General features: G+C 41.2%; 1 protein-coding gene across 1 annotated transcript in view; it reads right to left on the bottom strand.

Annotated features, from left to right (window-relative positions):
- Positions 1 to 16,601, bottom strand: part of ANO4 (anoctamin 4) — a 215,330-nt gene that overhangs the window by 41,564 nt on the left and 157,165 nt on the right. The window contains exons 15-21 of the mRNA XM_065921006.1: positions 15,713 to 15,853; positions 12,884 to 13,048; positions 8,363 to 8,399; positions 6,184 to 6,295; positions 5,194 to 5,251; positions 4,959 to 5,056; positions 3,072 to 3,214 (exon numbers count right to left, since the gene is read on the bottom strand). Coding sequence (XP_065777078.1) covers positions 3,072 to 3,214; positions 4,959 to 5,056; positions 5,194 to 5,251; positions 6,184 to 6,295; positions 8,363 to 8,399; positions 12,884 to 13,048; positions 15,713 to 15,853 — 754 coding nt within the window. The remainder of the gene's footprint in view (positions 1 to 3,071; positions 3,215 to 4,958; positions 5,057 to 5,193; positions 5,252 to 6,183; positions 6,296 to 8,362; positions 8,400 to 12,883; positions 13,049 to 15,712; positions 15,854 to 16,601) is intronic.

Raw genomic sequence — 16,601 nt, 5'->3', positions numbered from 1 at the left:
TGCCATTTACAGCAACATGAATGGGCCTAGAGAATATTATCTCTAGTAAAATATTATTAGTAAAAGAAGTGAAATAAGTCAGACAGACAAATGCTATATGATATCACCTACAAGTGGAATCTAAAAACATGATACAAATGAACTTATTTCCAAAACAAACTTATGGTTACCAAACGGGAAAGCTGGGGAGAAGAGATAAATTCTGAGTTTGTTATTCACATATTCATAGGATTATATATAAAATAATCAACAAGGACCTACAGTATAGCACAGGGAACTTTACTCAGTATTCTGCAATAATCTATAAGGGAAAAGAACTTGAAAAAAAATGGATATGTATCTATATCCATGTATACATGTATAACTGAGGGGCTTCCCTATTGGCTCAGCGGTAAAGAATCTGCCTGCCAATGCAGGAAACACACGTTCAATCTCTGGGTCTGGAAGACCCCCTGGAGAAGGAAATGGCAACCCACCCCAGTATTCTTGCCTGTGAAATCCCATGGACAGAGGAGCCTGGTGGCCACGGGGTGGCAGAACAGTTGGATACCACTTATCAACTAAGCAACAACAGTGTGTGACTGAACCACTCTGCTGAACATCCAAAACTAACAAACACTGTAAATCAACTGTAATGTAGAAATTCAACTTAAAAAGTAACTACAGATAATCTGTAAATAAACAGGTACTGCTGTCTTCCAACAGAATTATTTTCACAGCCAGGCAGTGGACTGGCTTTGGGTTTGATGCCAGCAGTGTGTTAACTCCTCACCTGCATCTATGCATAACTTTGTGAATATTCATCGATACATACACTTTTGATTTATATGCCTTTCTCACTTTATATTCTACTTCGATGAAAACATTTTAAAAAATATAACAAAGCAGGAGAGTCATTAAGAAAATAACAAAAAACAAGAACAGAAGCCAGCAATTAGTATTCACTAGTCTTCTTGTGATACTTCAGAGATTTGTTTCTTGCTGCAAAGCTACTGTAGTGTTTGGAGCACTACCAGTTCTAGCCCCATAACAGCTTCTTTTCAAGCACTCTATATACCAACATTACTGTTCATTTCCTTCTTTATGGGAGAAGAATCCATTAAGAGACCTTCAAGTGGTTAGTTCTCTTAATGAATTCATTTTATTAAGTTTTATTATTAATGCCCAAATTGATTTCTTCTCCAAGTTATACCATTATGCCATTCTATAATTGAAACTCCGAAAACACCAGTGGATACGTAGGACATAAGCGATCTGAGAAACATTAAGCATCAATTCTACCACTCCTTTAATTTTCAGATTTGCCCAGAAACAACTGCTTCTTTCAGAATTAATGCATCTTGCCCATCTCTTACTCCCACCTCCACCCCAGTGTCTCGGAGCTTAAACATAATTAGGGAAAAAAACCAAAACAACAAGAAAATCTATCCACACTCATTGTATCTGCTAAGATATTTTGTTAAGTTTTTCTCCCCTGGGAGATATAAATACTGGAAAAATAATAATAACGACACAGTTAGCACACATCTGGCACATGCTCTGAGCCCTTCCCATGCGTTAATTTATTTAGTCCACACAAAGATGCACTCAAGTGGTTACTCTTTTTATCCCCAAGATAGAGAAGAGGAAGGTGAGACAAAGACAGTAAGCAATTGCCCAAGGTTTCAGAGTTAATAAGTGAGGGGCTGGCATTTGAACTCAAGTAGAAGACTCTTGAGAGCAAGGAGATCAAACCGGTCAGTCCTAAGGGAAATCAACCGTGAATATTCAGTGGAAGGACTGATGCTAAAGCTCCAATACTTTGGCCATCTGGTGCAAAGAGCTGACTCATTGGAAAAGAGCCTGATGCTGTGAAAGATCAAAGGCAAAAGAAGAAGAGGCCAGTAGAGGATGAGATGGTTAGACAGTATCCCTCAATGGACATGAATTTGAACAAACCCTGGGACACAGTGAAGGACAGGGAAGCCTTGCATGCTGCATTTCATGGCGTTGCAAAGAGTAGGACACGACTCAGGGACTCAGCAACTGTAGTCTGTTTCTGAAGTCCGTGCTCTCAGATACATGCTAAAATAAATAGCTTGGATTTGATTATAGAGAAATGAGATTCCTTCAGTGGAAGTGTAGCATTAAGCTTCCTGCCACCCTCTCCAAGAGAAATGACTGCCCATTCTACCTGCTAGTGACTCATTCTGTAGCATCTCCGGTACTTTACCGCACTTACATTTCACATCTCTGACTTCCCGTCACTGAGCACTCTGAGAGCTGCGACTGTGCCTGATTCCTTCTTGTATCTCTAGTGCCAAACATAAGGTCTGGACATAACATGGTTCAAAAGATGTCTGCTGGATACAAACTACTATATATAAAATAAACCATAAGGTCCTACTATATAGCACAGGGAACTATAGTAAATGTCTGGTAGGAAAAGAATATGAAAAAGAATATCTATTCTTTTATATATAGATATATATATATGCATAACTGAGTCCCTTTGTTTTACACCTGAAACTAACATAACACTATAAATCAACTATACTTCAAAAAAAAAAAAAAAAAAAGATGTGTGCCGAATGGATCAATCAATCATACCATGAGTGACCACGGCTTTTTCTTTGGTTCTCCAGGTTTTCAGCTCTTTTTCTTCTGGTAATTTATTGCAAGGGACAGGACACAATGTCGTGAAGAATGTGAAGTGACTTGGCACTATTTCTATCAATAAAGTTTCTTAAAGCAAGATACCCTTCCTCTGCATTTAGCTCAAGAATCCCTCCACACTGTTAGCCTCAACAATAATGGTATATGTCTAGTTAAATGCGGCTAGAGAGCTAGAATTTGCATTTATAATGAATAGGACAAAAGAGAAAACAAGGTCCTACTCTAGAGCACAGGGAATTATATGCAATATCCTATGCTCAACCATAATGGAAAAGAATATGAAAAAGAATATACATATATATAACTGAGTTATACATATAAGTACTTTGCTGTAAAACAGAAATTAACACAACATTGTCAATCAACTAAAATTCAATGAACTTTTAAAAATAGAATAAGATAGACTATTTTCATACTCATTTCTAAGTATTCATCAAAGAGTCCGTAGGCATTCATCGGCTGAAGGTTGTAGTCCTTTTCCCATTGTGGGAAACTTATTTTCCTTTCAGGCCCATGTTCTTGTCGTACTTTTCTTCTAGTCCACCAATTCTGAATTAACCTGCACAACAAAATCAATTTATTAAAAAAAAATATATACACATATATAACTGATTGTAAGACTTAAATAATAAGAAGTAGAGTTAAAATATAGAGCAATAGTTTTAAAAAAATTAGGACAGGCTGCCTAGGAGCTAAAGCCTTGGATTAGGAAGGAAGGAACAAGGGAGGCTATACTTCAAGCACTTGTACTTGCAAGGGAACAGAATGATTGATGAACTTAATCATTCACAAAACTGTCTCCTATTCAGTGTTGCCTTGGAGGGTTGGTTAGAGGACTGAGAATGTTGATAAACTGATCCTCCAGTGTAAAGGCAACACTCAGACCTCTGAGGAGAAGAGGGTTTGGCCTTGCTGGCTTATTTAAAGAGCCATGAGCAGTCTTACCACGGGATGCTGACCTACCAACTCTGATTGGAGCATCCTAGAAGGTCTGAAAACCCACAAAGGCTTCCTCCTCTCCTGGCACACGGAAGCCTGCAGGTCTACAACTGGACTTGTCTGCTTTTGGCTTGAACTCAATGGGGGCTCTGATTCCTAGTAAGATGCAGCTCACACTGGTGAGGTTAGTACATTTAACCTTAGCAGTGTTCAGAAGTGCATCTTATGATACAGAATGGTGTTAAAGAAATGCACGGGGAGAGTCAGGTCTGCATGCTGTAGCAGGCAAGCAGAAAGTTGAGGGGTATCTGAGAGTATCAATGCCAAAACAAAAATGTGAAGTTAAATAAGAAAATGGGTATCAAAGATAATTCTGCCTAATTCACAATATTGTTCTATGTCCATATTCATAGAAGATAAACATAGTTCCTTTGATGTCGATGATATTTTGATAAGTTATGGATCATACTTTAAAGGAGAATATGCTTCTAATTTTTTTTAACTTTATGCTTTGTCTTTTTAAAAGTTTTATAGAAAACATGAAACTCTTGGAAGAAGTTTTCTAAAGTAAAACTGAGAAGAGAAAAGTACTGGCATTGGTTCTTACAGGGAGCTAAGAGATAACTTTCCAAAGTGAACTAAGTTCCAGCTAATTGTTCTGGCTGAGTGGTCCTCCCTGAAACCTAGAATTCTCTATGGGGACACTGGGCTGACATGGAAACCCATTAAGTGTAGAATTAAAGCAGAAATAGAACTGCTGTTGATTTATGTCCCTTTCAAACTTAACTGACCACAACTGAGTAAACACAGCCAAATTCAAGGTTATCCTTACAAAACTGATGCAAATTTTTGCCCATTGCCATCAACATAAACTGTTATTAGTGATAATAACAGTTTTAACTGGTTAAGATATGCTGACTTAGAAATAATCCAATTTCTTTTTTAAATCCTATTTTTGGGGGGTCTTCCTTTTCTACATAGTCTGAATTTAAAGTAGTTAAAAAATTACCATTTGTGATTTACTGCAGGGGCTGGGTAGTAGGCACAGAGATCCAGTTAATGTGTCATCATGTAAAGCAGCTTGGAAGTGGATATCCAATATTTAGGGGTCCACAGAGACTCCGTAAAGAATATTCACTTCTGTTCATGCAATTTGTGCTAAATCTTCAGAAAGGGCCATGTTTATTACTTTCATCATTTGTCTCTGAATATCTAAGCATGAAGACTAGCTCCAGGTATAATATGCATGAGCCTAACTGCTGAGTCTGCATTGCTTATCTTACTTGCCACACCTAGAAAAGCCAGTAGACAAGCCAATAGCCAAGAGACATGCTGCCTCTCAAGTAGATATCTAAGGTACTTACGGGTAGCCAAGTTCCATGAAATTATTCCAGGTCTGCTTTAGCACCATTATAATACCCATTTGCATACAGAGATCAATAAGGCATCCACTAGGGTGGCACTGCGAGGTAAGCAAACACAGAAATTCAAGAATCAATGGACAGGAAGAAAGGCTGTCTGCTTTCTAATCTGCACAAAGCTGCCCTCAGGCTGTTTAATGTAAGTCTAGGAAACCAGGAGCAACGGGAGAATACCGACCTCTTCTAGTCTCCACCTGTTTATCAGCCTCAGGTAGGCACCTGGGTGTCCTGTGAATCTTCAACACACACAGAAAAACAAACCATTAGCATCCTGTAGCCATCAATGAAGATTATATTCAGATTAGCACACCCTCCAGTGAAAATTATGGTACAGTAAGGAACAGGTCTGAGGGAATTAGGAAAACTCCCCAGAAATGACATAATGGCCACTTCTCGAATTCTCTGGGGGTATTTCTCTTCTGGCCCTTCTGCCTGGCTGCTGACCACAGAGGCCAGTTTTTGCTGCATGCTGTGACTTTTAACATTTTCTGCTTAATATCAAGTGCTTGTTGTGTAAGCAGCAGGTTGGGTACAGCTGATCTTTTGGAATATTAATAATGCTTCCTTTTAGAGCAAACTATTTGACTAGAATTCCATGAAGCACCTAGAAACTGCAGAGAGGTTGCCCATCCTGTTCACCAAAACCCTGCACTTGGCTCTCCCCTGGGTCTCGTCTCCTCAGACATAATCCATGGTGATGGGATTCATGGGACATGGCCACTCCAGACCCTCAGAAGAGCTGGATTCAGAAGTAGCCCAGCCTCCCTCGGCATCCGGCGTTAGCCCCCCTTCCCATGTGAATGTCCTTCCTGCCTCTGCGCGGTCAGGGACGTGGGACGTGGGACGTGCTCCGCGCCGTCCTCCACGACGTCACCTGCTCTTACAGGTGCCAGACCCAGGGGCCTGATCCAGATACCGATGGAGCCTGCGAGATTTACACTCACCCTTCACATGTGCAAACTACTTTTTTCTACTCACCTTAGCAAGAAGGGGTACAAGGGACTCTGGCAAAGAACACCCCGGGAATGGGAAGGGAAGGGAAAGGAGACTGATCTCTTTTTATACTTCACAAGGTCACTCTAAAGGCTGGCTTCTCGGTCACCCCTGGTCAGCAAGCTTTGCGAGCTCGGCTCCTAGCCCCAGGAGGTGCGGAGAGACAGGGTCTTACCTCCCGAGGAAGAACGCGATGTAAAACGTGGAGCTGTTCAGATTGACGAACTGAAAAAGAAACATTTTCAGGGTGAAGCTGTTCTCCCACTCGGACTCTGTGCGAGGCTGTTCTGTGGACACAAGGCGGGCAGAGTTTGAGAGAGGCTGCGTCTGACCCCCTACCAGCTCCCTCTGTCACTCTCCAGACACACAGGGTGGGTGCGCAGGCGTTCTAAGGAGGCCAGCTGGCCGCTAGATGGTGTGCGATGGAATGGACCATCCGTGGGATCCTCAAGCCCCCAGCCCAGCCCCAGCAAGGGTTTGGTGGGAAGTGGCTACACTTGTCTGAGGGAGGGGATATCTGGTTTGTTCCTCTGTTCTAGGATGCCCCGAGAGCCTGGGTCAGACACAGCAGGCTGAAGGCACCACATGCCCAGCCCTGGCTCCTTGCAGGAGCCTTTCTTTTTGCTCTTAGGACCCACCTCATAGGTGGGAATGGTGTGGGGTCAGGTCCCCTCCCAGCTCCTAACAACTCCCTGGTCTTGACTTCTATTTCTGCTCTGATGTGAGGTGCTGCTGGACTAGAAGGAGTCAGACCCCCATCTCAGAATGAGCATCTGACCCCTCTACCTGTCCCCCTCATCCAGCATCATTTTCAGTCTCAAGTACAAATACCCAGATGACTTCACCCCTAGAGCTTTTACAGTAGCATCTTTGTCTTACAATATCCTGACCTCAGTCAGGCACCAATTCTCATCTCCTCATATTTCAACTTCCATACAGCAAATGCTCTTTGGACACTGTGATACAGCCAAAAATAAGGCTCAGTCCTCCAACCTGAAACCTCATGTCAAATGCACTTATCCTTCACTAGGACTTCCATCCTCGCCTCAAACAACATCAAAGAAAATGCATTTAATACAACAGTACTTTCTGTTTCTACATAGATGCCCTGAGCTTCTAGTTGCTCATCTACCGCCTCACTCCATCAATTCCTTTCCCACAAATGATAACTCAAAATGCTTCCCAGGAGCATATCTGAGAAGGGAGGGGAGAGACAAAGCAAATCTGATTTAAAATGGTTTAAATGTCAAATTCAGAACAAGGCTGTACTCCTGTGGAGGGAAGAGGTGACAAAGGCTGCTTGAGGGCTTTGGCTTCATTTCATTTCTGCTACTTAACTCTTGGTTACATAGGAAGGTCTCCTGGGTCATCAGCCAACTGGTGGTTGCCCAGATGGACCAGGCTGACCAGGGCTGGATCTCCATCAGCATCTTTTCCAGCTGGCATCAAGTTGCCCCTGGACAAAGACTACATCAATGGGCAGCCATCTCTTCTGTGGACATGAACTGTTATCTTTTGGGGCAAAGAGTGGTGGTGATAGAAGATTTCTGTGACTTTACAGGAGATATGCCAGGTGCCTATCTTTGTATCTGGCACATAGAAGGGCTAAATAAATAGCATCTTTTATTATAATGATTATTATAAATAAAAACACTTCTGTGTTTTTCCCCTTTTGGAAAAGCTACATATGGGAATGCACTAAAACAGGTTCTGTGTGGGAGCATATAATTTTCTCAGACTGCATAGAGTAAAATGACTAATATCTCATTAATGAAATTGGGACAATTCCTCTGGCTTGAAAATGTAGTGATTGCACAGCTTATAGCTGGTTACCAGACTGCTCTGGTGATTTACAGAGTCTTAGGGGTAACTGTCCAGATAAATATTTCCGCAAATGTCTGTGATAGTCTGCCTGTATTCCTGGTAAAAGACTCCTAGTCTTCAAAGCAACTAACTTTGCTATGATTTTATATGCCATGAAGACTGGCTGTTTTTAATTAAATAAAAATTGTAGGCCATAGCAAATGACCCCTTTTCTAAATGATTATAGGTACTTCATACACATGCATTTTTGTGATGTTATAGTTTTGGGGCATTAAGAGAAAATCTACTTTAAATTATATTAGCTCATTAAAGGATAGTATTTGTGGGAGGTTTTAAAACTTTAGGTAGGAAAGATTCTCCCAGCTCTTAGACATAGTTAACATGTCCTGTTGAGGGCAAAGAACAAACTGTTGTACACAATTCAAAATAAAGGGAGTGCTTCTTTTCAGCAGCGTTTCAGATATGACTCTTTGAGAAGGCATTTTTCAGACCACAGTACTATATCATGAAATTAAAAGGGTTCTACTCACCTAAATTTGTCAGAAGAAGAGCAACCTTTTCATAGAGCTGTAAAATAAATTTCCTACATTTAACAAACTGTAGATGGCCTAAAATAGGTAATTATGAAGCAAGTGGGTAATTAAGTCATGAATGAAAATAATTATCATCCCCCTGTTCAAACAAAGAAAACACTGTCTACAATTATGTCTTTTCAGGGCGAGAAAAAAATGTCCAAGGTCCCATTTTACTGTTTTCTAAATCTCACTTTTTGATTTGGGATGAATAATTATGTGACAACAAGCCAGCTGCCACTAATTAGTAACTTGCTAAGTGATGCTGGGCAAGTCATAATATTCCTGGGACTCAGCATCCTCAGGGTAAAATCTCTAAGACTGCTTCTGAAAAGAGTCTATAATCCCATTGTTTTTACCGGCTGTTATATTTTCTAGATTATAGCATTTTTCATAAACAGTAAAGTGATGAAACATTATTAGGAACTGCCAAACTTATGGTGCTCTGCTTTTACATTCATTAATTAGGTGCATCCCTAACTCACCTAACCATCTGGTAAACGGATGGACTGATGGAAGGGGAGTGTGCCCATGGGTTTGTGTGTGTGTGTGTGTGTATGGAAGTGCAGGGGGTACGGTTACGGTACTCCCCACCCCGATGGAAGGGGAGTGTGCCAATGGGTTTGTGTATGGAAGTGCAGGGGTTAGAGTTAAGGGCAAACCCTCCGACTGAAGTGACTTAGCAGCAGCAGCAGATCCTCTAAGAGGTTCCCTAGGAGGGCATACATTGAAAAAAAAAGAGCAAGTTCTTCCTCTAAAATGAAACGTAATAAATGAAGAGGAAAAAGAAAACTAGTCAAATGGATTTGAAAAATATGGAAATGAAGATCATGCTTAAAGTAGTAAAATCACACTGGGTAAAATTCCCCAGGTTGGAATTACAGCTTTACCAGCCAGCAAGCTGTAGGTCGTAGGCATGTTCCCTCACTTTTTCTTAATATCGTCATTTTCCTTACATGTGGTTGAGACTCACTCATTTTGAGGTCCTTACTAACTTTTGAACTCTTACCCCAGATTTCTGGGTTAACTACGTAAAGTCAAAATACTCAGATTGTATGACCTTAAACTTTCAGCAATAATTATGGTTTACTATAGTAAAATACAATTCACATGGCCATAGTAACAAATTTTATGTATAGAAACCTCAGACTCTGTAACAGACCAGCATTAAAAGAGATTGGTGTAATTTTCAATACGAAGTCCTGTGTTATAGATGAGTCATACATCTCAACTGTATCATCAGTATAAAATACTGGTTAACACATTAGGACAGATATATTTTATGTTAATCAAATATATTTTAGTGTTACAAAAGTATTATATCATTAATTATCAAGGAAAATTAAATTTAACTGGTGAGACAACCTTTCTCAAAAATATGATGATACATGTAAGCTTCAGTGTGTGGACTTTGTCATCCATTTCGGTGCCTCAGAAACCCTTTATTAAAAATGCAAAACACCTATCAGTCTAGCTGCTAGCCACAGCAGGTGACTTGTACTGTCCCTAATTATATACTATTTCACCTCCCCTCCTGCTTCATTTTTACTTCATTTTTCTTTTCTTGGCTGTGTTCCATGAAGTAGAGATTGTTGGATACATGATTTTAAATTAAATGAATTATTACTCTGACAGCATTGGCACCTGGTCAAAGTGTATAATCAAGTGTGTGTTTACAGACCCAAGGCATGTATGCAGAAATTTATTTCTTAAGATGAATATATTAAATTTTAGTAAGACATTGGAGAAAAGAGATGATAAAAATACAGTAAATTTTAATTCACCACATCCTACCTGGATGCAGAATCTTTCAGTGCTCTGGCTGTTTGGTTCATTTCACTATGAATCACTCCCTTTTACAAAGATCATTCCACAATTAACTTTAAGACCAGCTGAACTGTGGATGGGGCAGTGCTAATAAGTGACAGACACCCACTTTCAATCTTCACTGGACCAAACAGTTACACGGCCATCATGTCAAAATGATCAGCAAGTGCTCCTTTTTTTCCTACCTTCTAGATTTTTAAACTTTTTTCCTAAAATAATAAAGTTCCTGTGTATATATAATAATAATAATAAATTACCTATACTTCATTATCTCAGTGATCTCAGCACTATGGCCCAGATTTAAGTTGCAGTATAAACAAGAGAGAGAACTATAATTGAACACATATTCCATGCCAAACACTCTACATGGCACTCTACAAATATTTATTCTCTCCTACAAACCTCAAGTCTAACAATGTCAGTCATTACCTTTTGTTCTGTAATTAGTAACAACAGTTTACGGAGTGCCTACTATGAGCTGGAGCCTGTTTTGGCCCTGGGAAATAACAAAAGAGGAAAAAAAATGGCAAAAATTTCTGCCTTCTTGGGGCTACACTGAAATGGAGAAGATAGATAATAAATACAATAAATGTTTAAAAGTAGCCCATTAGATGGTGATTAATGCCATAGAAGGATTTCCAGGTGGCACTAATGGTAAAAAAAAGAAAATCAACCAAACAAACAAAAGAACAAACCCGCCTGCCAATGGAGGAGACCTAAGAAATGCAGGTTCGATCCCTGGGTTGGGAACATCCCCTGGAGGAGGGCATGGCAACCCTCTCCAGCATTCTTGCTTGGAGAATCCCATGGACAGAGGAGACCGGCAGGCTACAGTCCATAAGGCTGTAAAGATTCGGACATGACTGAGGCGACTTAGCATAGCACAATGCCATAGAGAAAAATGAGGCGGGCGAGGAGCCAGGCAATGGTCAGAAAGCAGGAGTGGGTTGCAATTTTACATGGAGTGACCAGGGAAGGCTTCTGTTAGAAAAGTAACCTTTGAACAACGACCTGAAGGCGGTGCGGGAGTAAAGCCTACAGAGCCCACAGGGATGAAGGTCCGAGGTGGAGGGAAGAGCAAGTCCAAAGCCCCGGGTGAGAGCATGCCTCACATCCGAGAAACCAAGGAAGGCCAGGGAGGAGCAGGGGGGCCAGGGTGAGAAGGGGGAGACAGGGTCAGAGACCTCACTGGGGCCAGATGGGGGGACGCCAGCGGCCCTGTGAAGGCCTGAGCTTTGAGGGAGAGGAAAGCCACTGGATATGGTGAGCGAGGCGGCTCACTCGTGTGAGGCTTACTCAGGCTGCTGTGATGAGCCTGGGTTGAGGGTAGCAGACACGGAAGCTGGGAGACCGGTGGGGAAGGCACTGCAATAGTCCAGGTGAGAGATCCTGAGGACGTGGACCAAGGTGGGACTTGGGGTGTGTGAAAGGTGGTCAGACTCTGGATACATTTTCATGGTGAGGGAAATAGAGGAGTCAAGGAGAACAAGGTTTTCAGCCTGGGCAGCTATGATGGGGAGACCATGGGAGGAGCTGATTCTGGAAAGAAGATGGGCGTAAGGGGGTTGAATGTGTTAGGTGATGAGGAGTCTGGGGTTCAAGGGAGACAGCTGGGCTGGAAAACACATTTGAACAAAGCCTGAAATCCTCACAAGCAACATGTACCGCCCTGGAAGATTCCTTGCTGAGTTATCTCTAGGAGTGCTTTGGATACAGATTAACTTCCCATCATTCAGAATCAAAAAAGAAATGGGAACCAACACCGTTGAGCTATGTCAGATTCTGAGCTGGGCCTTAAAATATGTTTTTTCTCTTTGCCACCCCATGGACTAAACAGTCGATGGAATTTTCCAGGCCAGAATACTGGAGCGGGTACCCTTTCCCATATCCAGGGGATCTTACCAACCCAGGGATCGAACCCAGGTCTCCTGCATTATAGGTGAATTCTTTACCAGCTGAGCCACAAGGGAAGCCCAAGAACACTGGAGTGGGTGGCCTATCCCTTCTCCAGCTGATCTTCCCAACCCAGGGATGGAACTGGGGTCTCCTGCATTGCAGGCGGATTCTTTTTTTTTTTTCCCAAGTGAAAGTATTTTATATAGAGATTTTCAGTAAAATGTACCCATAGAGTAGATGTTAGTAACACACAAAATACATATATATTTCAGATCTAATGGAGACAGCCCCTGCATGCATGCATGCTGCATGCTAAGTTGCTTCAGTCATCTCTCTTTGAGACCTCATAAATTGTAGCCCACCAGGCTCCTCTGTCCATGGGATTCTCCAGGCAAGAATACTGGAGTGGGTTGTGCAGGCGGATTCTTTACTAACTGAGCTATCAGGGAAGCCCCCCACACCATTTTTTGTCTCTAAATTTCCCCAAGGGATTTATAGTGTTACCTTATTGGATACATAAAGTAACTGAAGTTTAGAGAGGGCAAATGCCTTGCTCAATCTTATACTGTTGGAAATGCTACAGGCCAGATTTGACTCAAACCTTCTATACCCCCAAAAAAGTACACCTCATGCCAGGCCACAAGTGTCATGTAACTGACCAATCTCTGAGGCCAGGTCCCTTTAGAAACAGAAGACATACTCACCTGCAGCACACACAGTTTATCCACGTGACTAGTTACCTTGATGCTCACTTACCACGTTCAGCAGCATAATGATGCAGAAATTGATGCACACGGCAGTTCCTGTGGTTGCAACCTGAGAATTATTCCTGATTAACGCCCACTTAAAGGCTGCGAAAGTGCTGACGGTCACCACCCTGTAAATGACGATCCCAAACACAGCGGCGATCACCACGCAGATCTGGCAGGAAGACAGAGGACACCCAGTGAGCACAGTGGTGGAATGTCTCAGGGAGGGGCTCCCACCCCCAAGAAAATCCTCCAGCAGGAAAAGGAGATGCAGTCATGGTGGTTCTGACTTGAGACACCATAACAAAAGGCACACTTTTCGTGTGGCTGATACTTCCTCTCATCTGTTTGTATGTTCTTTGTTATCCAAATAGAAAAACCATGGTACTTGAGAGTTGATACACTGTTAGGCTACAGAATGACACTTTTAATATCAGAATATTAGATTAAGCAAATGAACAAATATTATGGAAATCTAATCATGTTGCTCTTCTGTTTAAAGCTATTTCTTGGTTTCCTTTCACTCTTAGGATAAAAGCAAAGCCCTGAAGAGTCTCTCCAGCCCCACTGTTTTTCTACTCCCTCCAAAGACTCTAGACCTTTCCTTATTGTTTCAAATAGGCTAAGCACCTTAATTTTCCTTTGCCCAAAACAATGACCCACTCATTCCCCTGCCAAAGACACCCACATGCACACCCATAGTCTATTTAATACCTATTCATTCTTCACATCTCAGCTCAAGAACTACTTCATAATTAATGCTTTTCATGACCCGCCCCTCCCCCCAACTCCTCAGGCTTTTTGCTGTTGTTATATGGCACCAATGGCTTCCCAGACGGCTCAGTAGTAAAGAACCCACCTCCCAATGGAGGAGACAGAAGAGACATGGGTCTGATCCCCGGTTTGGGAAGATCCCGTGGAGGAGGGCATGGCAACCCAGTCCAGTTGCCTGGAGAATGCTATGGACAGAGGAGCCTCGTGGGCTACAGTCCATAGGGTTGCAAAGAGTCAGACATGACTGCGTGACTGAGCATGCACATGGTACCTATGTTCTTTCAGTATGCAGCTTATTTGTTGTTATTCAGTTGCTAAACTTATAATTTCTAACAACTGTCTGCTTATCGTCAGTTTCCCCCACTTATACAGTAAGCTCTGCCAAGGTAGGGATGGTGACTGTTGTTCCTGCAGTTCATGGTTTCTGCAACATCTTAGCATCATGCCAGGTGCTCAGTTATTTGTTGCTGAATAAGCCTATGAAAGGTACATACTCTTAATTATCAGATAGATACACAGACTGAACTGAGGCATCTTCCTCGGAACACTTGATGGTGTTTGAGAAGAATATAGCACATCTCTATCTCTGTGAATAATGGGGATTTGAGATTCCAAAACGTTCTCTGGCTTTCATTAGATGACTTGCTTACTGTGTCTTAGAGCAGAGACCTTAGCTTACATGGCTGTCAAAATCTAGATCTTAAAGTGGGCCCTCAGGATGTGCTCTGGCAACTTAAGAGCTTCCTTTCTTCATAGGAGCTGTCCTATGTTTTGCATAGACTCTGTCTTTGGTATATTATGAGAGACATGCTCTAGAAGCCCAGGTATAAAACCTAGCTGAACTGGCAAAAAATAGTAAAAGTAATAGTAGTAATAATAGAAAACAAACAAAAAACCGCCCATGTCTGAATCCTGGAGCTGTTGATAGGGACATAGGTGAGACCTACACTGAATTTTAGACAAGGGTGGCAATATGCTGCCATGGACAGTTCACTGTACTCAGAGTCATAAGTCGGGGCTAAGTCCTGGTTCAGCTACAACCAGGCAGTGTGACCTTGAGCAAGTAGCGTGTCCTCTCCATGACTTCAGCCTCTACAGGTCTTATTGTGAGAAACACAGCCCAAAACAATATATGTAAATGTACTTACAGGATGCAAAGCCTGACACCACTGCTTACAAAGCAGAGTCTGTAGAAAGGGCAGGATCTGAGTCTTGATCCAAGCTGAGAGACACTTGGGCAATCTGCCTACCACTCCATCTCCCCAGTTTCCTCCCAGCCACAACAGGGAGATTGTCTGAATTTTCTGTTGTTTTGTCCTTCCCATTCGAACCAATTAGGATATATATTTATGTACATGTGCTCTTTGAAAAGAGGAAAAAGGAGGATCCTAACCATTCCTTCCTGCACTAAAATGACATTTCTGACAAATTACATATGTGTGGTTCAGTAACTGACAGGGTCAAAGTGGATCACAAAATGACTTCTTTTTAGGAAAAGCTTCAGATTAGTGTTTTGAAAATGGATATAACCATCAGCGAAATAAGTGTTAGGGAGTTAGAGTTGGTATTAAAAAACAGACTAATAAAAAAATCAGAGCTCCTTGAATATTATAAAGATGGGCATTGTTTCAATTACTATTTTCAGTTTTATACATCTATTTGCATAGCATATACAGGATTATGGCAAAGAATATATTTCTTATTATATGGGCATTGTAAAAAAAGAAAGCTTGAACGATATTGCTGTAAGTTCCATCTCACAGTCTTAGTTCCTTTCATTATGGTGTAGACAAATGGAAAGAACAGTAGTTAGAGAACCTGAGCTTTTGGCTATTTCCTGGCTAACCTGGGTGAGCCGCTTAACCTTCTGGAGTCTCAGTTACTCCACCTGTAAAATGGGACAGCAGTGTCATCCCTGATCATCATATAGAACTGTTGTGAGGTCTAAATACCAGAACGTGCAAAAAATGTATTTAAATACCTGATATGATTATTGTTGTTCCCATGCTATAGTTTGTACTTTATGAAACACAGTTGTGTTAAAAAAAAAAAAGGTTCATACCATAAAAAATATTCCAGATGCAGAAACAATAAGTCGGCTGCATTTATCTGCAAATGCTTGATATGGTTCTGGCTTGCCTGAAATAGGATTCATCCGTTCTTTCTTGGAATACTTGGCTTCAAACTGGGGCCGTATTTCTTCCTAAAGAACAAGCAGACACATTTTCACATACTGAAGAGATACTCGGACAAGAAGAAAAAAAAATCATTTTACCCCACAGGAAAACAGTCAACAAAGGCCACAGTCATCACTCACTCCATGATATACACTTGAAAACCCAGGTTTAAATGTTTGGAAATTGGCTACTTATTAAAGACAATCTAAAGAATGGTGAGCTTCAATCATTATCATCATGGCTCTGTGATTTAGACTAATGGTTAAGTATCTCTATTATCTTATTAGATGATACTTTAAGAGAGAAACTGATAGTGAGAAAGGGACCAATTTGCTCCCATTCCCAGTGGTTTGAAATAACTCACAGCTTTTATTTATTATTGAGGAATGATATGAACACCAGGACAAAGACACTTCTCAAGGGTGAAATGTTCAGAATTCATTTTATGAGTTATAATGGCAATATAATTCTTAGTTTTCTACAATTTTTAGGTTTTCGATTGAGGCAGCTAAAAACCTGGTGAATCTATTTTTTAAATAAGCTCCTATAGGAGTCATTCACCCTTAACCATAGATTTTAATGTGTTCTTAATTGGTATTGAAAACAAGGTAAACACCTTTCAAATCCTGTTAAAATCAAGGCTCCTCTAATTCTAAATCAAGCTGAGATTTTTATTTCAGTTGAGCCCCATCTAATGTGAATGGCTTCTGACTAAAAGCAATTAGAGGATTAGGAAAAGATAAGCAACAAAATGGTGTGCTGAAGTGGCTCTGA

Source organism: Muntiacus reevesi, chromosome 1 (genome assembly GCF_963930625.1).
Source record: "Muntiacus reevesi chromosome 1, mMunRee1.1, whole genome shotgun sequence".
Lineage (NCBI taxonomy): Eukaryota > Metazoa > Chordata > Mammalia > Artiodactyla > Cervidae > Muntiacus > Muntiacus reevesi.
Note: the sequence above shows the minus strand (reverse complement) of the source record. Positions and strands in the feature narration are given on the sequence as shown.